This window comes from Pseudorasbora parva, chromosome 20 (genome assembly GCF_024679245.1).
Source record: "Pseudorasbora parva isolate DD20220531a chromosome 20, ASM2467924v1, whole genome shotgun sequence".
Lineage (NCBI taxonomy): Eukaryota > Metazoa > Chordata > Actinopteri > Cypriniformes > Gobionidae > Pseudorasbora > Pseudorasbora parva.
The window spans coordinates 113305-137322 of NC_090191.1; the positions used below are offsets into that span (position 1 = coordinate 113305).

General features: G+C 44.5%; 2 protein-coding genes across 3 annotated transcripts in view; both read left to right on the top strand.

Annotated features, from left to right (window-relative positions):
* The window catches only part of kdm5a (lysine demethylase 5A), a 30180-nt gene extending 20901 nt beyond the window's left edge, over nucleotides 1–9279 (top strand). For both annotated transcript variants that reach the window (XM_067428399.1, XM_067428398.1), the window contains exons 20-27: nucleotides 1038–1176; nucleotides 1253–1432; nucleotides 1780–2496; nucleotides 2574–2702; nucleotides 5013–5157; nucleotides 6159–6379; nucleotides 8142–8573; nucleotides 8688–9279. In XM_067428399.1, the coding sequence (XP_067284500.1) occupies nucleotides 1038–1176; nucleotides 1253–1432; nucleotides 1780–2496; nucleotides 2574–2702; nucleotides 5013–5157; nucleotides 6159–6379; nucleotides 8142–8573; nucleotides 8688–8888 (2164 nt within the window). In that variant the 3' untranslated portion in view covers nucleotides 8889–9279. The remainder of the gene's footprint in view (nucleotides 1–1037; nucleotides 1177–1252; nucleotides 1433–1779; nucleotides 2497–2573; nucleotides 2703–5012; nucleotides 5158–6158; nucleotides 6380–8141; nucleotides 8574–8687) is intronic.
* A 1885-nt stretch (nucleotides 9280–11164) lies between these two features.
* Nucleotides 11165–23766, top strand: LOC137049931 (tripartite motif-containing protein 16-like protein). The gene is made up of 6 exons (XM_067428676.1): nucleotides 11165–11608; nucleotides 14251–14346; nucleotides 14430–14663; nucleotides 17378–17546; nucleotides 22474–22521; nucleotides 22710–23766. The coding sequence occupies exons 1-6, from the start codon at nucleotides 11165–11167 to the stop codon at nucleotides 23240–23242; spliced, it is 1524 nt and encodes a 507-aa protein (XP_067284777.1). The 3' UTR covers nucleotides 23243–23766.
* Nucleotides 23767–24018: the final 252 nt, after the last annotated feature.

Consider the following 24018-nt stretch of genomic DNA (forward strand, 5'->3'; position numbering starts at 1 on the left):
CTCAGGAGTAGGGTCCTGTTCTATAGTCAGAGAGTCAGAGGGAGGGTTCCCTCAGGAGTAGGGTCCTGTTCTACAGCCAGAGAGTCAGGGGGAGGGTTCCCTCAGGAGTAGGGTTCTGTTCTACAGTCAGAGTGTCTCAGGGAGGGTTCCCTCAGGAGTAGGGTCCTGTTCTACAGTCAGAGTGTCAGAGGGAGGGTTCCCTCAGGAGTAGGGTCCTGTTCTACAGTCAGAGAGTCAGAGGGAGTGTTCACTCAGGAGTAGGCTCCTGTTCTACAGCCAGAGAGTCAGAGGGAGGGTTCCCTCAGGAGTAGGGTTCTGTTCTACAGTCAGAGTGTCAGAGGGAGGGTTCCCTCAGGAGTAGGGTCCTGTTCTACAGTCAGAGAGTCAGAGGGAGGGTTCCCTCAGGAGTAGGGTCCTGTTCTACAGTCAGAGAGTCAGAGGGAGGGTTCCCTCAGGAGTAGGGTCCTGTTCTACAGTCAGAGAGCCAGAGGGAGGGTTCTCTCAGGAGTAGGGTCCTGTTCTACAGCCAGAGAGTCAGAGGGAGGGTTCCCTCAGGAGTAGGGTCCTGTTCTATAGTCAGAGGGAGGGTTCCCTCAGGAGTAGGGTTCTGTTCTATAGTCAGAGAGTCAGGGAGAGGGTTCCCTCAGGAGAAGCGTTCTGTTCTACAGTCAGAGGCAGGGTTCCCTCAGGAGTAGGGTAATGTTTTACAGTACTACACTCTTTCAAACAGGACACATTTACTGTAGGTCTTGAGAAACTGATCAAGAGTGAGTGAATAATAATGAAAAAAATAAATAAATAAATAAACTTGCCTTGTCTTGCCTTGAGCGAGTTCATAAGAAACCATGTCTGTCAATGAGTTATGCACTTTCCCCTTTGACTGGAAGATATTTGTTCTTGTTTTCATTATAAACTCACTTCATCAGTTTGAACAAGGTGTCATATTCCCTGTCATTTTCTGTCACCTGATCTAAGAATGCTTAAGTGCATGATGTTTGCAGCATTTGCATTGATTCACACACACACACTCTGCCTAGGCCTCGCCACAGTTTGCTGGCGCTGGAAAGCATCGTGATGGAGGCCAAGAATATCCCGGCGTACCTGCCCAATGTTCTGGCCCTCAGAGATGCCCTGCACAAAGCCAAAGAGTGGACCGCCAAAGTGGAGGCCATCCAGGTGAGCGTGTGTTTCAGAATGGAGACGAGCACACATGTGGCAGAGATGATCATGTGACCTGTGTCTTCCTGAGCAGAACGGCAGTAACTATGCCTACCTGGAGCAGCTGGAGGGTCTGCTGGCGAGAGGCCGCTCCATCCCCGTCAGACTGGAGCCGCTGCCACAGGTGGAGTCACAGGTGGGGTCAGCCAGAGCCTGGAGGGAGAGGACCGCGCGCACCTTCCTGAAGAAGAACTCCACCTACAGCCTGCTGCAGGTCACACACTCACATACACCTTACTGCAGGTCTCTCTCACACACACACACACACACACCTTACTGAAGAAGAACTCCACCTACAGCCTGCTGCAGGTCACACACACCTTACTGCAGGTGACACACACACACACACACACCTGTAGTGTAGCACCTGTGGGGGTGGTGGAACTCTTGCAGGTGCTCAGTCCGCATGTGGACGTTAGAGTTAGAACCACAGTACCAGACACACACACACTCACACACCTGCTGTGTAACTGTTGCAGGTGCTCAGTCCGCATATGGACGTTAGAGTTAGGACCACACACACACACACACCTTGACTCACCTGCGGTGTAACTGTTGCAGGTGCTCAGTCCGCGAGTGGACGTGGGTGTGTACGGCCCCAGCAGGAGCAAGCGCAAGCGTGTGAAGGATCTTGTGGAGAAGGAGCGCGGGCTGGATCTGGAGGGGCTGAGTGACCTGGAGGACGGGGCGGAGGAGGTTAGGGACCCTGCCACTGTGGTGGCCGCCTTCAAGGCTAGAGAGCAGCAGGAGGTGCAGGCCATCCACTCACTTCGCGCCGCCAACCTGGCCAAGATGGCGCTGGTGGAGCGCATCGAGGAGGTGAAGTTCTGCCTGTGCCGCAAGACGGCGGGTGGCTTCATGCTGCAGTGCGAGCTGTGCAAGGACTGGTTCCACGGCGCCTGCGTGCCCCTACCCAAGGCCGGCTCGCAGAAGAAGCTGGCGGCCGCGTGGCAGAGCTCCAGCAAGGAGTCTAAGTTCCTGTGCCCGCTGTGCCAGCGCTCGCGGCGTCCGCGCCTGGAGACCATCCTGTCCCTGCTGGTGTCCCTGCAGAAGCTGCCGGTGCGGCTGCCTGAGGGCGAGGCCTTGCAGTGCCTGACGGAGAGAGCCATGGGCTGGCAGGACCGCGCTCGCCAAGCCCTGGCCACCGACGAGCTGTCCTCCGCCCTGGCCAAGCTCTCCGTGCTCAGCCAGCGCATGGTGGAGCTGGCGGCCCGCGAGAAAACGGAGAAGATCATCACCGCGGAGCTGCAGAAGGCGGCCGCCAACCCAGACCTGCAGGCACGTCAGTCAGTCAGTCCTCCATCCTCATAAAGGTGTGCTGAGACCAAACTTACACCTGTGTGTTTCACCCACAGGGCCACATCCAGACGTTTCAGCAGGCCGGCTTCAGCAGAGCCACGTCTCCACGGCCCTCCCTGGACTACGACGATGAGGAGACCGACTCGGATGAGGACATCAGAGAGACCTACGGCTACGACAGCAAGGTGTGCGATGAGCCAAAACATGCTTTTCTTACTTACATGCTTTTATTTTTGTCGTGTTTCTAGGCCAAACATCTATACATTCGTAAATCAAGAATAATTTACTAGACAAGCAAAAGTAATTGTCTTTTTTTGGGAAAAAGTCGTAGGTCTCAACAACACAGAACGATAAAGTCAACAGATTTCACTAATAGATCTACCAATCTCTGTGTAAGAATAAAATAATGAAGCTGCCAGCTTTCTAAAGTCATCTTTACATCCCTGTAATTCTTAAAACAAGAAGTATTTACTAGACAAGGAAAGGCAATTTTTTAGGAAAAATAACTCAAAATTAAAGATGCCCTAGAATGAGTTGAAACAATATGTTAAATTGTTCTCTGATCTCTACATAGAGGGTATGTGGCTTATTTACATTATGTGGCAAAATTGTCCAGATACAATTTTACAGGTCCATTTACAACCCTATAAATTGTCTCTAGGATGTAATGCTCAGTTTTTGTCATGAATATTAATGTTGAGCTCTGATCTGATTGGCTTATTTCAGCAGCTCACAACACACAGCATTTCAGTTGTTCAGCAAAGAGGCTTGTGAGCCCTGACAGAACACAGACTGACTGAATGACACTTTAAGCAGAACATCTCAAATGGAGCCTACTTTTTTATTGGTGTTTTCAGATAATCCGCGTGCGAGAGAGAGCTCGCGTGCATATGGTTGCCAGATTGCACGTTTAGGTAAAACACCGGATTGAATACATGTTCTTTTCACAGAAAAGTTGTGTTTGGGGGATTTACATTACTGAAATCTGGCAACCGCACAAACGATCTTCTTTTCTATGTCTTTATGTCTTTTTTTGTCAACGATATTGCATGTTTATATAGCGTTAGTCACAATGTAGTCTACGCAGAGACCATGATGTACTCTGAAATACAAGCATGCAAAAACATCATACTTAAGTTCTCAAAAATATTAATTTATATTTTTTTACAAAATGAATAGCCTTGTCAAATGATTATCATTTCAATTTATATGGTGGAAAAGGTGAGGTTTGCTAGAAGTGAACGATCTGTAAGCAAAGTATCTACGGTTGTATTTTGTAATACAAAATAATATTAACCTTTGTCATTAGACACACTTTAGTTTTGTATGGTACTTGGTTTTTCCTATTGTTACTGTACTAGCATATTATGTTATCTAGACAGTGCTGTCTCTCTAAGAAACTTTCAATTTAATCAGAAATTGTTTAAACAGTCAATAAGTGGATAAAATCACTACTTACTGATTGCAGGAATTCAGTTGTAATTGCCACTTTCTTCAGTTTAAGACGCTGAGCGAAGCTTGCTTGAAATAGACCGAACAAACGAACGATCTTGAATTAAATTGTTGTGGTATCCGATTATAAACATCAGCCATGACTGTTGATATTTTTTATCTGTGGGAAGGGTAGAAAAGTCTCCTGCACAGCCTGGATCATGACGTGTCCATGAGAACTGCCGTTTTTGCTATCCTCAAGTGACGCAGTTTACCTGCAGTCCCGATGATTCGGCTCCATCAATTCTGCCTGACATGAACGTGCTGACATATGCAAATGTTGGGGGCGTACATATAAATGATCCCCAATTGGGGGCGTACATATAAATGATCCCCAATTGGGGGCGTACATATAAATGATCCCCAATTGGGGGCGTACATATAAATGATCCCCAATTGGGGGCTTACATATAAATGATCCCCAATTGGGGGCGTACATATAAATGATCCCCAACGCTTGCGTCACGTCACGGGTGGCGTTATGTTGAGAATCCCTTATTTTTTTCGTGGTGTTTTTCATTCACGAGATTTACATATGAAGGGGGAGGCAATGGTGTTTGAGACTCACAGTATGGGATGTCCAGGTACTGAACTCTTATTATTTACTATGGCAAGGTTCATTTAATTTTTCATTCTAGGGTACTTTTAAGAGAGTTTTTACTTAAAATAAGCAAAATAATCTGCCAATGGTGTAATCAATACAAATCTGTCTCATTTCATATTATGGCTTTCTTCTTCTTCATTTATGTATTTCTTTCACCAGAAAAAAGATCAAAATCCAATTTTTTTGCAGCAACCATTTAGCAGGGTCAGTCTATAGGTCTATGTGGACGGTAATTGTTTTCTCTGGAAATTAGGAACATAATATCCTAGTTATTATTTAATTTTTTAAGTCTACTATAAACAGAGAAAGATGGAAGCATTTATTCGGACGGCAATAAACCCCCTGCCTAGAAACAGGGGGTAAATGACCCCTGGTGCTCATCTGTGTGTTTCTGTGCCAGGATTCGGGAGAGGTGAAGCCGTACCTGTTCTGCGATGAGGAGATTCCTGTGAAGTCGGAGGAGGTGGTCAGTCACATGTGGCCCACCACACCGTCCTTCTGTGCGGAGCACGCCTACTCCTCCGCCTCCAAGTCCGTCCCACACAGTAAGACGCACACTGCTCATTTCCTCAGCCAAACATGAAGGAAAACATCCTTCATGACAACTTTGCTTTCCATGACCGAGACCAGATGACACAAACCTGCTTAAACGACACGTGTGACTACAGTATATACCCCAATATAAGATAAGGTTTGTGTCCTAAAATAAGACGAGGTTTGTGTCCTAAAAATAGGCTGAAAAATGAGGGGGGGGTCGCGCAGCCTCTCAGAGAAATCACAACACGAGCGCCACTCAAACTGTAAAAGCATTATATAAATAAAGTTGATTGATTGATTGTTTGATTGAAAACAATGTGTTCGAATTAGGCGCGGCGCTGAGCTTCACTTTGCCCTTAAAAGGGTCGCACACCGGACGCAAAGCTCAGCACCGCGCCACGTCTTTAAAATATTGAGCATCCCAATATTGCCAAAATGGTATGATCCTCGTTCCATAACACCCGCAAAGATTTGACTGTGAGATAGGTGGTCGAATCCGGCTCCATATCGATGCATCGACTCTTCGACTACTCCGGGTCACCCCTAGCGACTTCTATATATTTTTTTCCTCTTCATGACGCATTTTTTGACTAATGCAACTTATACTCCGGAGCGACTTATAGTCTGGAAAATACGGTATATACAGTATATCAACAAAAGATGGCACTAATATGTAGCATAAACAATAAAAACATGACCAAAGTCACTCAACTTTCCTGTTAAAAGAACACGTATTCTATCCGGTGTTATACTTAAACGTCCAATCTGGCAATCTAAGCTTCTCAGAGATGAACTAATATATCCAGACATGATCAGGATCATGCAGGATCACTGCAGCATGATGAAAACGCTCAGACATTGACTAACCAAAATCAGGCCATGGTTGACTAGAGTTGCTAACTAATGCACATTTGATATAGGACTAAGACTGGGACTAAATGAGGAAGTGAACCCTGATAGGCGTGTATAGTCTGGTGGAGCGTTTGACTGGCCGATCTTGCCTCCTCAGATCCGGCTGCTTCCCGTAAGCAGCCCAGGAAGACGCCGCTGGTTCCCCGCAGCCTGGAGCGGCCCGTGCTGGAGCTCTCTCCCCAGGCCAAGCTGCAGCTGGAGGAGCTGATGATGGAGGGCGACCTGCTGGAGGTGTCTCTGGACGAGACACAGCACATCTGGAGGATCCTGCAGGCCACACACCCGCCCTCGGAGGACAAGTTCCTGCAGGTCCTTGAGGTGAGAGCCTAACCCTACCCCTAAGGTCCTGGAGGTGAGAGCCTAACTCTACCCCTAAGGTCCTGGAGGTGAGAACCTAACTCTACCCCTAAGGTCCTGTAGGTGAGAGCCTAACTCTACCCCTAAGGTCATGGAGGTGAGAGCCTAACTCTACCCCTAGAGTTCCCACAGAAAACCCTAACTCTACCCCTAAGGTCCTGTAGGTGAGAGCCTAACTCTACCCCTAAGGTCCTGTAGGTGAGAGCCTAACTCTACCCCTAAGGTCCTGGAGGTGAGAGCCTAACTCTACCCCTAAGGTCCTGTAAGTGAGAGCCTAACTCTACCCCTAAGGTCCTGTAGGTGAGAGCCTAACTCTACCCCTAAGGTCATGGAGGTGAGAGCCTAACTCTACCCCTAGAGTTCCCACAGAAAACCCTAACTCTACCCCTAAGGTCCTGTAGGTGAGAGCCTAACACTACCCCTAAGGTCCTGTAGGTGAGAGCCTAACTCTACCCCTAAGGTCCTGTAGGTGAGAGCCTAACTCTACCCCTAGAGTTCCCACAGAAAACCCTAACTGTACCCCTAAGGTCCTGTAGGTGAGAGCCTAACTCTACCCCTAAGGTCCTGGAGGTGAGAGCATAACTCTACCCCTAAGGTCCTGGAGGTGAGAGCCTAACTCTACCCCTAAGGTCCTGTAGGTGAGAGCCTAACTCTACCCCTAAGGTCCTGGAGGTGAGAGCATAACTCTACCCCTAAGGTCCTGTAGGTGAGAGCCTAACTCTACCCCTAAGGTCCTGGAGGTGAGAGCCTAACTCTACCCCTAAGGTCCTGGAGGTGAGAGCATAACTCTACCCCTAGAGTTCCCACAGAAAACCCTAACTGTACCCCTAAGGTCCTGTAGGTGAGAGCCTAACTCTACCCCTAAGGTCCTGGAGGTGAGAGCATAACTCTACCCCTAAGGTCCTGGAGGTGAGAGCCTAACTCTACCCCTAAGGTCCTGTAGGTGAGAGCCTAACTCTACCCCTAAGGTCCTGGAGGTGAGAGCATAACTCTACCCCTAAGGTCCTGTAGGTGAGAGCCTAACTCTACCCCTAAGGTCCTGGAGGTGAGAGCATAACTCTACCCCTAAGGTCCTGGAGGTGAGAGCATAACTCTACCCCTAAGGTCCTGTAGGTGAGAGCCTAACTCTACCCCTAAGGTCCTGGAGGTGAGAGCCTAACTCTACCCCTAAGGTCCTGCAGGTGAGAGCCTAACTCTACCCCTAAGGTCCTGTAGGTGAGAGCCTAACTCTACCCCTAAGGTCCTGGAGGTGAGAGCCTAACTCTACCCCTAAGGTCCTGTCGGTGAGAGCCTAACTCTACCCCTAAGGTCATGGAGGTGAGAGCCTAACTCTACCCCTAGAGTTCCCACAGAAAACCTTAACCCTACCCCTAAGGTCCTGGAGGTGAGAGCCTAACTCTACCCCTAAGGTCCTGTAGGTGAGAGCCTAACTCTAACCCTAAGGTCATGGAGGTGAGAGTCTAACTCTACCCCTAGAGTTCCCACAGAAAACCCTAACTCTACCCCTAAGGTCCTGGAGGTGAGAGCCTAACTCTACCCCTAAGGTCCTGTAGGTGAGAGCCTAACTCTAACCCTAAGGTCCTGGAGGTGAGAGCCTAACTCTACCCCTAAGGTCCTGTAGGTGAGAGCCTAACTCTAACCCTAAGGTCCTGTAGGTGAGAGCCTAACTCTACCCCTAGAGTTCCCACAGAAAACCCTGACTCTAACCTGCTGTGTTCCGCAGCCCGAGGACTCGCCGCTTGACAGGCCGGTCAAGCTGAAGCTAAAGGACGCCGAGAAGAAGAGGAAGAGGAAGCTGGAGCGAGCGGAGCAACAGCTGCTGATGGCCGCCGGCGCCGTGGAGGGCCGGCCCAAGTCCAAAGACATCAAACGGGTTCTGGAGCTCAAGCCCAACAAGAAGAAGAAGCTCAAGCTGAACCCGGACAAGTCCCGCGAGCTGAAGCAGCTGGCCAAGCGGCTGGCTAAGGAGGAGAAGGAGCGCAAGAGGAAGGAGAAGGCGGCTGCCAAGGCAGAGTTCACCAAAGAGGGGCTGGAGAAGAAGGCCAGGAAGATTCTGGACATCCCCTCCAAATACGACTGGTCCGGAGCGGAGGACTCCAACGACGAGAATGCCGTGTGTGCGGCCAAGAACTGCCAACGGCCCTGCAAGGACAAGGTGTGTAATTACAGACTCATTCTCACCCGTAAGACTCATGATTTCAGCTTTCTCACACTTACTCTCGACTCATTCCCACCTTTTGCTTGATAGTTTGCGCTTGTGTTGTCTCAGGTGGACTGGGTCCAGTGTGACGGCGGCTGTGACGAGTGGTTTCATCAGGTGTGTGTGGGCGTGTCGTGTGAGATGGCCGAGAGCGAAGACTACATCTGCTCCGCCTGCTCGCGCAAAGCCTCCGCGGGGCCGGTGACCGTAGTGATGTCATCAGCGGTGTGCGGCCCGCCCGTCCCAACCGAGCCACAGCAGAGCAGTTAACCACACACACACTCGTGCACACACACTCACAATACACCACGCAGGAGCGCCGTGTGGAATGCATCACTTCCTGTATCTGCTAGATTTAGCCCATTGTTATTGTAGTCCTGGAGGCACGACCCGCTGAGAATAAACATGGGTTGAGGAACTCTGTGCTGTCCTAAACCTGCAAACTAACCCTAATCCACAGTGGATCTGATCTGCGGCCGCACCACGGGATCACACTTCCTGTTCGGACCCAGGTTTGATTCTGAGGATGGGACATATATATCGGTTGTATTTAACCTATTTATTCTGTAAATGGATTTTAAACGGTTCATGAGGGGAAGGGGGGTGGTTGTTTCTCAGCTTTTGTCAAAATAATAAAGAAAGATGATTGATAATGATGATACATGTGGCTCGTGTTGAACGGCATGCTCTTCTGTGTAGTGTTCAAGAGAGATGTTTAATTTGACGATGCCGATAACAGCATGTGCTGTATAAATGTGACACGGTTCCTCTACAGGAGGAGTAATAATGCAGGAGTTCTGCTCAGAAACGGCCCGCTTATACAGAGCTGATCTTTCATTATCAGACTCTGTTGCCCTCTGATCATTCAGGGGCGTTTACACTACACCATTTGCAACTAAAACATGTTTTTTTTATTCACGTTTGTGAAAGTATCATGCATGTGTGTGTGTGTGTTACATGCTCAGTCTACAGGCGTGTAGTTTCTTTACAAAGTGACAATGCCATCTACTGGCCTAACAGTGTTTATTAGTTTCTGCAGATCTGTGTGAATGAGGATTGTTTTGACAGTGCTGTCATCTGTACATGAACAATGGAAAGAAAGAACTTTTCTGTTTTTAGTGCATCATTGTAGAGTAAACCTGCCCTCAGTTTAGCTCCAGCCCGATCAAACACGTCTGGAGGGGAAACAAGGTCTGCCAGGGCTAAACTCTGCATTATACCAGGATCTGACAGCCCTGGGGTCAGGTGAGGATGGTCATGCCCACAGCGGATGAACACAAACCCACGGATATCCGCTCTGAGACTCTCAGTCCCAACATCCCACCGCTCTGAGGCGCTGCAGATAAATGCTTTTCTACGCGGTTGATCTTGTTCAGGGCCATGTTTAAATGGACAGTCTCACAGGAGGCCGATGTGCTAATAAAGCCTAAATAAACCAGCTCACGGCTGATCCAGTCGTCCTCCTGTCTGAGTGTCAGTCTCTGATATGTGTGCTGTTTGTACATTTCTTTTTTTTTGCAGGTTCTTTCCAAGCATTTCCTGTGACGAGCATTCAGCAAATGCTCGGTCCTATGCAAATATAGGCAAATAGCATTTCTTATGTTTAGGTTCAAACAGGGAAATAGCATTGCATAGCAATATTAGAGAAGAGCACTGCAACAAATGCTTTTCTTGCTCAGTATTTTTGTCTTGTTTCTAGTCCGAACATCTAACAATTCTTAAAACAAGAAGTATTTACTAGACAACAAAAAAAAGTCTTGTTTTGGGAAAAAAATAACTCAAAATTAAGAGAGTTTTTGCTTAAAAAAAGAGCAAATAATCTGCCAATGGGGTGAGAAAAATAATCTTAAAGGACAACTCTGGTGAGAAATGAACCTGGGGTAATAAACACGGTTACCGAGTAGATCGTTCTCTGGGATGGGTTTTCATCAAAATCGAATGTAAAGAGTTTTATCTCTAAACACAGATTAGCTTATAACACTAGTCTATGGGGCACAGGATAAGAAATTAAATCGCTAGTTAATGCCACTAACAAGGCTCAAAAGCTATAAGCTAATCTGTTTTTAGAGATAGAACTCTTTACATTCGATTTTGATGAAAACGCATCCCAGAGAACGATCTACTCGGTAACCATCTGTTAATTTGTACTGGAGTTGTCCTTTAATTCAAACAGAAAACAAGATCATTTTTCTTACTCTATTGGGAAATTATTTTACTTATTTTAAGCAAAAACTCTGTTAATTTGGAGTTATTATTTCCCAAAACAAGACAATAATTTGTACTTGTCTAGTAAATATTTCTTAATGTAAGAAACGACAAAAATACTAAGTAAGAAAAACCTTTTTTGCAGTGAGGTGCATCAGTTTGGTAATGAAAGAGCTGTAGATCTGGATTGGGTGTGTTCCTGCTTATTATCTGTGACCTTTACAGACTTGCACACACACACACACACATACATACACGCCCTTTTTAAACACGTCACTCAAACACAGGAATCAGCTGAGTTCAGGGAAAGAGAAACTGAAGTGCAGTTGTGTGTCGGTAAGATGGCAGAAGCCAGATTCTCTCAGGGTGAGTTCCTGTGTCCGGTGTGTCTGGATCTGCTGAAGGATCCCGTGGCCATTCCCTGTGGACACAGTTACTGTAAGAGCTGTATTACGGTCTGCTGGGATCAGGAGGATCAGAAGAGAGGCTACAGGTGCCCTCAGTGCAGACAGAGCTTCAGTCCTAGACCTGCTTTAGCTAGAAACACCATTCTGGCTGAAGTGGTGGAGAAGCTTAAGAAGACCACACTTGCTGAAGACCGTTATGCTGGAGACGGAGATGTGCGGTGTGACGTCTGTACTGGCAGAAGAACACACAAAGCCGTCAAGTCCTGTCTGGTGTGTGTGAACTCTTACTGTCAGGAGCACCTTCAACAACACGAGAGTTTCTTTAAAGGAAAGAGACACGAGCTGACGGATGCCACTGGGCGACTGCCGGAGAAACAGGTGTGAGCTTTAAACTGTTGCTCTCTGGGTTAGACTACAGGTGCCGGTCATATAATTAGAGTATCATCAAAAGTTGATTTATTTCACTAATTACATTCAAAAAGTGAAACTTGTATATTATGTCAGTTCCTTTCACACAGACCGATATATTTCAAATTATTTCTTTTCATTTTGATGATTATAACTGACAACTAAGGAAAATCCCAAATTCAGTATCTCAGAAAATTAGAATATTACTTAAGACCAATACAAAGAAAGGATTTTTAGAAATCTTGGCCAAGTGAACTCAAGTACTCAACAGTATGAGTATGTACAGCAAGCATTACTTAGTCGTGTCTGCTTTATCCTGAATTACTGCAGCGATGCGGCATGGCATGGAGTCGATCAGTCTGTGGCTTGGCTCAGGTGATTTAGCCCTTTTCCACCTGGTGCTAGTTCGGACCCAGAGCCTAGTTTTAAATCGGTTAGAAGTATGAACCAATTACATCAGGTGCTGGGGGCGGGGTCAACTAGATGAACACAAACTTGAGATCCGCCATTTTTAAAAACCATCTAATGGAGCTCATAGCTGCTGCTCGTTTTTAATCACTGTCTATAAAAATTACTGCGAGCTGCATGAATGTGTTTCATTAACTGTGTTTTGATGCCGATGTTTTACGATGTCGTAAAGCCATGTGAATCAATAGTAACGCAACGTTCGCCATTGTTGATGGAAGGCTTGTTTGAGATGCGTCGGCGCTGTGCAGACCAATTGCCGTATGACAACGAGTCCAGCGAGAGATGACTCATGCCTTTGAATCGCCCACGCGGTATTTTTTATTTCATACGCGGGTCGGTCTGTGCAGCATCGATCCATCTAGAAAATGCCTGGTGTGTTTGTGTTTATCGCTGCCTCGCTTCCGTTGCTGAGAAAGATGAGACGGATACAGTGACATAAGACCTGGCTCTGTTGCGGCTCTTAGCATGTGGAAAAGCAAACGGTTCTTAGAAGGCTCCTCTGTCGAACCAATTACGAACTGGCACTATCACTGGCTCTGAACTAGCACTGGTTCTTTCTGGTGGAAAAGGAGTGTGAGTGGCCTTCAGCTCTTCTGAATTGTTGGGTCTGGCACATCACATCTTCTTCTTCACAATACCCCAGAGATTTCAATCAGAAACAATATTATTTTTCTTCACTGGCAAATCATTTAGCTTGTTTTAAGCAAAAGCTCACTTGATTTGGATTTTATTTTCAACAAAACAAGAAAACATATCTTAAGTCATAAGTTTAAGTTATCTAGTAAATGCATATTGCTTTAAGAATGTTTAGGTTTTTAGACTAAACAAGACAAAAATAGCAACATATGACATACAGGACTGAAAAATTAAAGATAACCATCTTTTATTGTGCTAAAGTATTATCATATGAAATGCTTCAATAGTTGGCACAAAGCGCGCATGCGCTAATGTACATCCCATCGGCAGAATGATGTGCTTGAAGCAACATACTTGAGTCATAACCAGTACACGTGCAGAGGCAACGCTTCCGCTTCACAACATTAAAAGCACAAAGGAAAGAGATATTAATGCATACTGTAGGCCTAATATAGCCTATCTAATGTATGTAATAGTTTCTTAAGGCTTTTCTGTAAACTATTTTAAGCATAATAACAGTGAAGTGCTCTAAAACTTCCTGGTATATGGCTGCATTGACCTTTGACCTCAGAAAACACAGTGGACCAACACCAGCAGATGCCATGGCACCCCAAACCATCACTGACTGTGGAAACTTCACTCTGGACCTCAAGCAACGTGGATTGTGTGCATCTCTTCTCTTCCTCCAGACTCTGGGATCCTGATCTCCAAAGGAAATGCAAAATTTGCTTTCATCAGAGAACATAACTGGACCACTCAGCAGTCCTTTTTGTCTTTAGCCCAGATGAGACGCTTCTGACACTTCTGTTGTTCAAGAGTGGCTTGACAGAAGGAATGTGAAGCTGAAACCCATGTCTTGTATACGTCTGTGTGCAATGGTTCTTAAAGCACTGACTCCAGCTGCAGTCCACTCTTTGTGAATCTTTCCCACATTTTTGAATGGGTTTTGTTTCCCAATCCTCTACAGGGTACGGTTATCCCTATTGCTTGTACACTTTTTTCTACCACATTTTTCCTTCCCTTCGCCTCTCAATTAATGTGCTTGGACACAGAGCTCTGTGAGGAGACAGCCTCTTTTACAATGACCTTTAGTGTCTCGCCCTCCTTGTGCAAGGTGTCAATGGTCATCTTTTGGAGAACTGTCAGTCAGCAGTCTTCCCCATGATAGTGTCGCCGACAGAACTAGACTGAGAGACCATTTAAAGGCCTTTGCAGGTGTTTTGAGTTAATTAGCTGATTAGAGTGTGGCACTAGGTGTCTTCAATATTGAACCTTTTCACAATATTATAATTTTCTGAGATACAGAATTTAGGATTTTCCTTAGTTGTCAGTTATAATCATCAAAATTAAAAAGAAATAAACATTTAAAATATATCAGTGTGTAATGAATGAATATAATACACAAGTCTCACTTTTTGAATGGAATTAGTGAATTAAATCAACTTTTTGATATTATAATTATATGACCTTCACTTGTATATGGCATTTCTCATTGGTTTGTGCTTCAGAAGCAGCTGAAGGAGACGCGGAGGCTGTTCCAGCAGAGAATCCAGCAGAGAGAGAAAGATCTTCAGCGTTTGAGAGAGGCTGTGGAGTCTTATAAGGTGAGCTTGAGAAGTCTCAGCTAGGACTCTCCTCTTTCAGACCCACTGAAGACCACATGTGATTGTGATGTGTGTCCTTACAGCGCTCTGCACAGACGGCAGTAGAGGAAAGCGAGAAGATCTTCACTCAACTGATCCGCTCCATTGAGAGAAGCTGCTCTGAGGTCACCCAGCGGATCAGAGATCAGGAACAGTCTGCGCTGAGTCGAGCTGAAGGAGGACTGGAGCAACTGGAGCAGGAGATTGATGATCTGAGGAGCAGAGACGCTGAGCTGGAGGAGCTTGAAGACACACAGGATCACACCCATTTCCTGCAGGTAACAGATCAAGAAGAACAGGAGCCTCACAGAGAAACAGTTCATGAGTGTAATGAGCAGTGTTAGGCATTCTGTGTATAGTCATAATTCAGGCTCTTTCATCTGATCACCTTCTTTTGAAGTTAAACATTTAAAGAGCTCTGAGCTCCTCTTTCTGAGGCAGGTTGCACCAGCTGGGCGTACACTATGGGTTGGACGAATTTTTTTAAGGTTGACATTTATGTTGGACTAGTCGCTGATGACATCATTAATGAACTAATAAGCCTGAACCTCGAGCTGAGACACAAACATGTTTATTTGTGCACATCTATGACATATATGACACAGTGCTGCCCACAAGATTATTGCTCCTACATAACAGCTTTTGTTTATCACTTCTTTTGTCTTTGGATCGTTCTGCTCATTTTGAATCAGCTACAGATAAAGTCGCCTAGTAAAGATTACATTTAACTTCTACAGGGTTGCCAACTCTCACGCATCTGGCGTGATTCTCACGCTTTCAGGCTCTGTCTCACGCTCTCACTCCGCCCAACTCAATCTCACGCCAAATTGCCAAACCTGCTTTTGATATTAAACAAAGCTATAAGCTTTAATTTTTTTAAATGTGTTTTAATGAAATTCAAACAATAAATAGCGTTTTGGCGCTAATGTGGCATAATGTTAAAGCCAGAGGCGTTGAAAAGCGGAGTTGCATGCTCTCGTCTCCCTGCGGCGCGCGCTGGTCACGTGGCCCATGAGCGCTCAATACTTCTAGCGCCGTGCCAATGAATCTAAATGGCTTAAGCGGATACACAACAGTTTCACCATATAGATGTTTGCTGCAAGTTTTGGTAAACAGTACAGCATAGTGTTAGTGTTTATTGATTATTAAGTCAGCCATATTTACAGGATCGTTTTATTATGGAGAGTGATAGAGATTCAACATTGTTAACATTAATGTTATTCTTGTATTTAGCCCTCAGGTATTCCTTACTAATAGGTCACACTCTCATTAAATTATATTTATTGAATATTTTGAGGAGATCTTTTGGTACTAAATACTATTTGTGCAACAATTATTTTCAATAAATGACCACTTAAAATATTTTTCTTCTAATATTTGTATTTCTTCTAAAATTTATATTACAATTAGTGTAGTAATTAATATTAAAATACAGAATTCCAATTCAAAGAGGCAAATTAGAGTCATTTTGTGGCTAAAAAATATTAATGTTTATTTGTAATGCCATTAGGTGCCTTATGGCTCTTTAATAAATATACATGTATCTAATCTAGTTGCTCAAAAATATATTGCAGTCTTTGCATTCTAATAAATATTTAGATATGATGATCAAACACTAGATTTCTTTAAATGTGAATTTTCAAAACTTAAATAACTTGCATCCTAATCTTTTTAATGAATAATGATACTTATATAAGCACTCACAAGTGAATATTAAGGAATGGCACATATAATTTGACCCAAGAAATCTTTAAACTAGTGCCAAAACAAACATATTATTATGTACAGTATATATACTAGATATAAACTGATACTGAATCAAGATCAAAAGCATTACCCCCCCCCCCCCAAAAAAAAATCTCACTCCAACCTGAACTTAAAAGTTGGCAACCCTGCTTCTATGAATGCATTGAGAGAGCGATTCTGTGTGAATTATTTCTACCTGGCAGAGTCTCTCTACTAATAGTGAAGCTGTGGGTTTTAGTTATCATATATGCTAGAACTTTTCAGTTTCTAAGCTATTTTATTGATAAACCACAAAACAGCATTCACAATACATTTCTGCGCTACTGAATGATTTTGTGTAAGGCGCACGATCTCAGCATGATGTGCGAGCTGTGTGTGTGTAAGTGACTGTACTAAAAAAACAATATCATCTAACACAAACAATGTGAATAACTGTAGGCTACTAGGTGAATTTAGCTTTATGCGCATACCCTAAAAAATCTTAAATCTGAACCTAGATTTCAGAATGAGCACTTCAACATTTGCAGCAGACCTCATACTTTTAATAAGCAGGGCCAATTTCCAACTTCAAATAAATAATCATTTACGTGCTTAGGACGTTTGCGTTGTAAGAATGAACTGTGAGAATTCAGTTAATCCTTACTCATTGAAATCAATTATACAATTAATTTCTTTAATATTAGCAATCATTTTCTAATCATCAAGAATGCCATTTCAACTATTGCTGCTGTAGGATAAGTCAGCATGGATGCTGAGACGTAGATGTGCCTGGTTGTGGGTTTAGTTGGTGCAATAGGTGTAAAGGCTTGACATAGCTTAGCCCAGCGTAGAACTTACACCCAACTTTCAACACCCAAAACACCATCACCACCAATAGTTCAAAACTTCACTCACATTTCTGCATTAATTAAAACTTAATTTTTCTTTCTGATCACCGGAGAGGAATAGAGAAGGTATTGAGAGTAATCCAGGTCTTGGAGAGTAACTTTTTGCCTTGTTGTGAAGGAACAGCGATATATTGCTCAATCATTGACCTTAGTTTGTGGGAGAGAATTGAGGTAGAGAGGGTGCTGTTCCACTGGTAGTTCTGAAAGCCAGCATTAAAACCTTACATTTGATTCTGGCCATAACTGGGAGCCAGTGTAGTAAGAGCAAAAGGGGTGTAACGAGTTCTCTTAGGCTGGTTGAAGACCAGATGTGCTGCTTAAGTGTGGAGGTGATGGGTTTTGATTTGTGTTTTCTGTAGAGTTTCCAGTCTCTCTCAGCACCTCCTGAATCTACTGAATCTACAGAAGTACCCAACATCTCCTTCAGTTCTCTCTTCTCTTTTGATGGCCTGAGAGAATACGTCTGTCAGCTGGGAGAGAAACTGGAGGATTTCTGCAAAGAGGAGTTCAAAAAGATCTCTGACAGAGGTAAAGCCCTGGAGATTCATCTGCTCTCGGAAATTAGTCCCCCATCATCTTACATCATGCTGAACATCATATTAGAAATGTCTTAGAAAAGGACGCAGGTATCATTTAGTGTGAATTACTGTCAGGTTAGGGTTAGGATCGTTCAGAACACAACTTTATTTAGGGAAAATATCTGAAGTCCCAGATCACACTTCAACCAGCAGGGCACAGACTAAAGGGGTTTAAGGGGTCAAAAAGCAAGTAGATAGTCTGAACAGCAACCAGTCTGAAAAAGAGCAGAGAATTCAGGAGAACAATGAGCAAACGGATCAAAAGCCAGGCACAACAGTGACAACAGTGCACAGACTATAATCTCTGGACAGAAGTCTAGAGGTGAAGCATTGATTGACTGATAGACAACTACTGTGTAAGTGTTTGTAACTTTTCTCATTTTTGATTGTTTGTTCATTTGTTGTTGGATAAGTGTGTCTGTGTGGTGCAGTGGTGTGTAGTAGTAGTTTTGGTGTATTCTGGTGGTGTGTGTGGGAGTTAGCATTTGTTGAGTTAGCATTTGTTTGGTCTTTGCCACGTTGGGAGTTTGTTGGGAGTTTTGTTGGGGGCGTTCCCAGCTGCTTTCAATAACGATACTCAAGTGAGTATAAATAGCGTGATAGTCCGCGGCAGCGGAAGCGGCAGTGTGAAGCCCTCCTTGTGTGAAGATCAACGAGTGTAAAGACTTCAACTCTTCCCTGTGCAACTCCTCGCGAGCAAGGACCCCGACAAGGCACTTGAGTATCATCTTCCTTTCATTATTGGTGTTCGGTTCTTTTCTAATTACGATCTGGCCTTTTCTCTGATCTGTATTCACCATGTGCTTTCAAATCTCAACTATAACTACTAGCACTCGTAATTCACGCTCTGTACGCACGAGACGCCGCAATCCTAATAATTTGCGCTATATCCTAACATCCTCTGCTACTTTACTCTTTATTCCAATTGGTCTCTGGAATTGTCAGTCTGCTGTAAACAAAGCAGACTTTATTTCATCTATTGGGACTCATTCTCAGCTCAGCCTCATGGCCCTAACTGAGACCTGGATCAAGCCAGAGGACACTGCCACTCCTGCAGCCCTTTCAACCAATTTAACTTTTTCACACACTCCTCGGCCTATTGGGAGGGGTGGGGGTACTGGTTTGCTTATCTCAAATGATTGGAAATTTGATCCATTACCATCTCTACCGGCCAGTTCATTTGAATCGCACTCAATCACTATTACTCACCCTGTTAAAATCCATGTGGTAGTGGTCTATCGTCCTCCAGGTCACCTCGGTAACTTTGTGGAGGAGTTGGATGTGTTAATTTCTAGCTTCCCTGAGGATGGCACTCCACTGATTCTGCTTGGTGACTTCAACATCCATCTTGATAAACACCTAGCTGCAGACTTCAGCACTCTACTGACTTCATTTGACCTTAAGTTAGTATCTACTACGGCTACTCACAGATCAGGTAACCAATTAGACCTGGTCTACACACGCAACTGCTCCACGGACAACACTTTAGTTACTCCATTACACACCTCAGACCATTTTCTAGCCTATCCACTATGGTTTCATCTTCACTCCATCCACCTGCTCAGTTCTCAGCACTGGACACTAACAGTGCTACCGACACTCTTTGCTCCACTCTAACATCCTCCTTAGACAGTTTTTGCCCCCTTTCATCCAGACCAGCCCGCCCCACCCCATCTGCCCCCTGGCTGTCTGATGTTCTCCGTGAACATCGCTCTGGACTCAGGGCGGCAGAGAGGAAATGGCGGAAATCTAAAAACTATACTGACCTTACCTTGTATCAGTCTCTTCTCTCTTCTTTCTCTACAAATGTCTCCACTGCTAAAACAACATACTACCACAACAAAATCAACAAATGCTCTGACTCTCGCAAACTCTTTAAAACATTCTCCTCTCTCCTTTGTCCTCCTCCTCCCCCTCCTTCATCAACTCTTACAGCTGATGACTTTGCATCATTTTTCACAAACAAAACATCCCTCATCAGCAAACAGTTCTCCTCATCACAAACTGACAAGCACATCTCAACAACTAACACGAACACGCTTCCATCCTTCTCTCCGCTCTCCGAGGCAGATATTTCTAAACTCATCCTTTCAAATCACCCTACTACCTGTCCTCTTGATCCTATACCCACTCACCTCCTTCAGGCCATTTCTTCTTCAATCACTCCTGCACTCACTCACATTGTCAACACTTCTCTTCACACGGGAACCTTTCCCACAGCATTTAAGCAGGCTCGGGTAACCCCACTGCTTAAGAAACCCTCTCTGAATCCAGCACTTTTAGAAAACTACCGACCGGTATCCCTTCTGCCTTTCATTGCAAAGACCCTTGAGCGAGTTGTGTTCAATCAACTCTCTATGTTTCTTGAAAGGGACAACCTCCTAGACAACAACCAATCCGGCTTCAAAAGCGGCCATTCGACTGAGACTGCCTTGCTCTCGGTAACTGAGGCACTGAGACTGGCAAAAGCAGCTTCCAAATCCTCAGTGCTCATTCTGCTGGATCTGTCTGCTGCTTTTGACACAGTTAACCACCAGATCCTCCTGTCAACACTTAAGAGGACGGGGATCTCAGGAACTGCCCTCCAGTGGTTCAGGTCTTACCTCTCTGGTAGGTCCTACAGGGTGTCATGGAGAGGTGTAGTGTCTAAGTCACATCATCTAGCTACTGGGGTTCCCCAGGGCTCAGTCCTTGGACCACTTCTTTTCTCCATCTACATGTCATCATTAGGTTCCATCATTCAGAAACATGGCTTTTCCTATCACTGCTATGCTGATGACACTCAACTCTACTTCTCATTTCAACCAGATGATCCTACAGTCAGTGTTCGTATCGCTGCCTGTCTGACAGACATTTTTGACTGGATGAAAGAGCATCATCTTAAACTCAATCTTGCAAAGACAGAATTACTTGTTTTCTCAACCAACCCAGCACTTCATCAAAATTTCTCCATTCAGCTTGGTTCATCGACCATAACTCCATCAAGGACAGCCAGGAACCTTGGAGTTGTGATTGATGACCAGTTAAACTTCACTGACCACATTACTGCAACAGCCCGGTCCTGCAGATTTGCTTTATACAACATTAGAAAGATTAGACCCTTCCTATCAGAAAAGGCTGCACAACTCCTGGTTCAAGCTCTTGTTCTCTCCAGACTGGATTATTGTAATGCTCTTCTGGCTGGGCTTCCAGCATGCACTAGCAAACCCTTGCAGCTGATCCAGAATGCAGCGGCGAGAGTGGTCTTTAATGAGCCGAAGAGAACGCATGTTACGCCTCTCTTCATCAAACTGCACTTGTTGCCAATGGCTGCTCGCATCAAATTCAAGGCTCTAGTTCTCGCCTACAAAACAACCACTGGTTCTGCACCAATATACCTAAACTCAATTGTTCAGACTTACACACCCTCCAGAAGCTTGCGTTCTGCGAATGAGCGGCGCCTCGTGGTTCCTTCCCAAAGAGGCATGAAATCGCTCTCACGGACATTTTCCTGGACCGTTCCCACCTGGTGGAATGACCTGCCGATCTCAATTCGTGCTGCCGAGTCTGTAGCCATTTTTAAAAAACATCTTAAGACACATCTTTTCCAATTGCACTTTTCCTATTGCACTTGACCAATACAGAATAGCACTTACTGATCATATCTACGTCTCTCATCCGGATTTGTGCCTTCAGGCGGGTATGTTACATAGTTATCATAGCTACCAAAATCCAGTGTTCTGTATTTTGCGTACGTGAGTATTTGCTGTCGATGGCTATTACTGCGCGTTTAGCTAGAATGCCATACAAAACCAACCCATTGGGCCACTGAATCCGCATTAACGACAACAGTTGGGGCATCAGCCTTAGTCCTAATGGGTTGTTATCATAGCTATCAAAATCCAGTGTTCTGTATTTTCCGTATGTGAGTATTTGTTGTAGCTGGCTATATAAAAAAAAAAAAAAAAAAAAAAAATTGTGTACTGTGTTAATTAATTGAGATTTCTTACAGCTCTTACAGGTTGTTGGCCTTGTTTGTTTCGTTGCTTCTATTGCTCTACCCTTTTTTTGTAAGTCGCTTTGGATAAAAGCGTCTGCTAAATGATTAAATGTAAATGTAAATGTAAGTCAGCAGTAGGCAAGGGTATGTACCAATGTGCGATCAAAAGCAGAGGTCAGAGGAGGAGCCAGATTCAAATCCAGGCATGAATACCAGGGGAAAAGGGAAGGCAGGACAAGGGAAACACCTGACCAACAGATGAAGCCATGTGCTTAAACACAAGAAATAGGCCAGGGGTGTCCAATCCTGCTACCGGAGGGCCACTGTCCTGCAGAGTTTAGCTCTAACCCTGATCAAACACGCCTGCATCAGCTGATCAGGTTCTTACTAGGCATGCAATAAAGTTCCAGGCAAGTGTGTTGAGGCAAGTTGGAGCTAAACTCTGTAGGACATCGGCCCTCCAGGGCCGACTTTGGACACCCCTGACAAAGGCTCATTTTTTGCATATCCAGATTTTATCCAGATGAGTTTTTGAATGTCTGGACAGAAAAAAACATGAAAAATCACATATAGAGGTGGTTTTAAGTGCGATTTCAATCAGATTTTTACAGATGCGTTACACTCTGGCTGCTCAAATTGAATTTCAAATAGTCTTGATTCACTTTCAACAAGACACATAAAAAATGATCATGGAAATGCCGTAAGTATAGATTGGTTATATCTCAACATAAAAATCTTATTTGACAACTTGCAATTAATAATGCGGACAGTCTGCCTGAAAATATCTGATTTGCCTGTGGTCTGAACATAGCCATAGATACACAAAACAAGACCATTTGGACAGGACTGCCAAGGCAGAACAAGGCCTGACAATGACATGTCCGTTTGTTTTCCACAGTCACATTCACCAACACTGTTCCCAAGACCAGGAACGACTTCCTACAATGTAAGTCCCTAAGAAAACAATTGTGTTCTTCCTGTAGAAGGTGGAAGAAGACGTGATAAGAGTTTTATAATTGATCATACAAATGACGATTTCACAAGAAATCTGGTAAACACTGAGACCATGAAGAGTCCAGCTACATTAGAAGATCAGACAGATTTACAATTTCCGATTCTTATGCTTTTCATCAGATTCCCATCAGCTCACTCTGGATCCAAACACAACGAATAAACGCCTCCATCTGTCTGAGAAGAACAAAGTGATTACTCATGCTTACATAGATCAGCCGTATCCTGATCATCCAGACAGATTTCTTGTTTGGGAGCAGATGTTGTGTAGAGAGAGTGTGTGTGGACGCTCTTACTGGGAGGTTGAGTGGAGTGGGAATGGTGTGTTTATATCAGTGTCATATAAGAGCATCTGCAGGAAGGGGTGGGGTAATGAGTGCTTGTTTGGGTGCAATGATCAGTCCTGGTGTTTAGATTGCTCTCCTGACAGTTACTCATTCAGACACAATAGCATAGAGACTGATCTCCCTGTAAAGCCCATCAGCAGTAAAGATAATAGAGTAGGAGTGTATGTGGATCCCGGAGCAGGAACTCTGTCCTTCTACAGCGTCTCTGGAGACACAATGAGCCTCATCTACAGAGTCCAGATCACATTCACTCAGCCGCTCTATCCTGGGTTTAGGGTTCCTATTGGATCATCAGTGAAACTGTGCTGATGAATCAGGATATGCTGAGGAGAGATTATACCCATAATGCAGTGACAGTGAGATGTAATAGTCTCTTCATTTTATTAATATGACAGCTGAACTTCTGTCACTGAAATATGTCAGAACAAATGTGTGTAATAAATCCTCACATAGACAGTGTATGAGATCATGGAAAATGAGAATGTATATCTGTGCTTTTCTGATGGAATTACTCTACCTCAATACAGCTCCGTTTCACTGCATTAACCTCGCCCACTTTACATTTCTGACCAATCACACAATAGTTCTTGGACACCCGCAAGAAAAAACACCTGCTCAGATGATGTGTCGAGAACAAGCTGCGAGAACTCCCAAAACAGGGCCACGAGAACAAAATGAGATTGTTTTGTTCTCTCAGCCCTGGGAGCAAGAACTTTTTTCTCTGTTCTTGTGGAGTATATTACGGCCTTTAAGGACATAAGAGCATTCTGTAGGAAACATACTTCTTGCCCACTCTACTCACCTTGCTGGAATCCCCTGTGTCAGAATCTTCCCTTCTTCAGTGCATTCAACTACTCACCTGAATACTTACCTGTATCCACCCTGTGTGTGTGTGTGTGTGTGTCTGTGTGTATGGATCCTCTGCTGTCCTGGTTGTCTCTTCAATTATGCTCCTTTCTGCTAAATCCAGTGGTATGTAAACAAACATTGTTCATTTAAATAAAGAACAATCTGACAATCTTTAAAACACCTGTAAAGTCTTGTACAAATAAAGTGTTACAATATAATTTGCATGTTTACAGAAA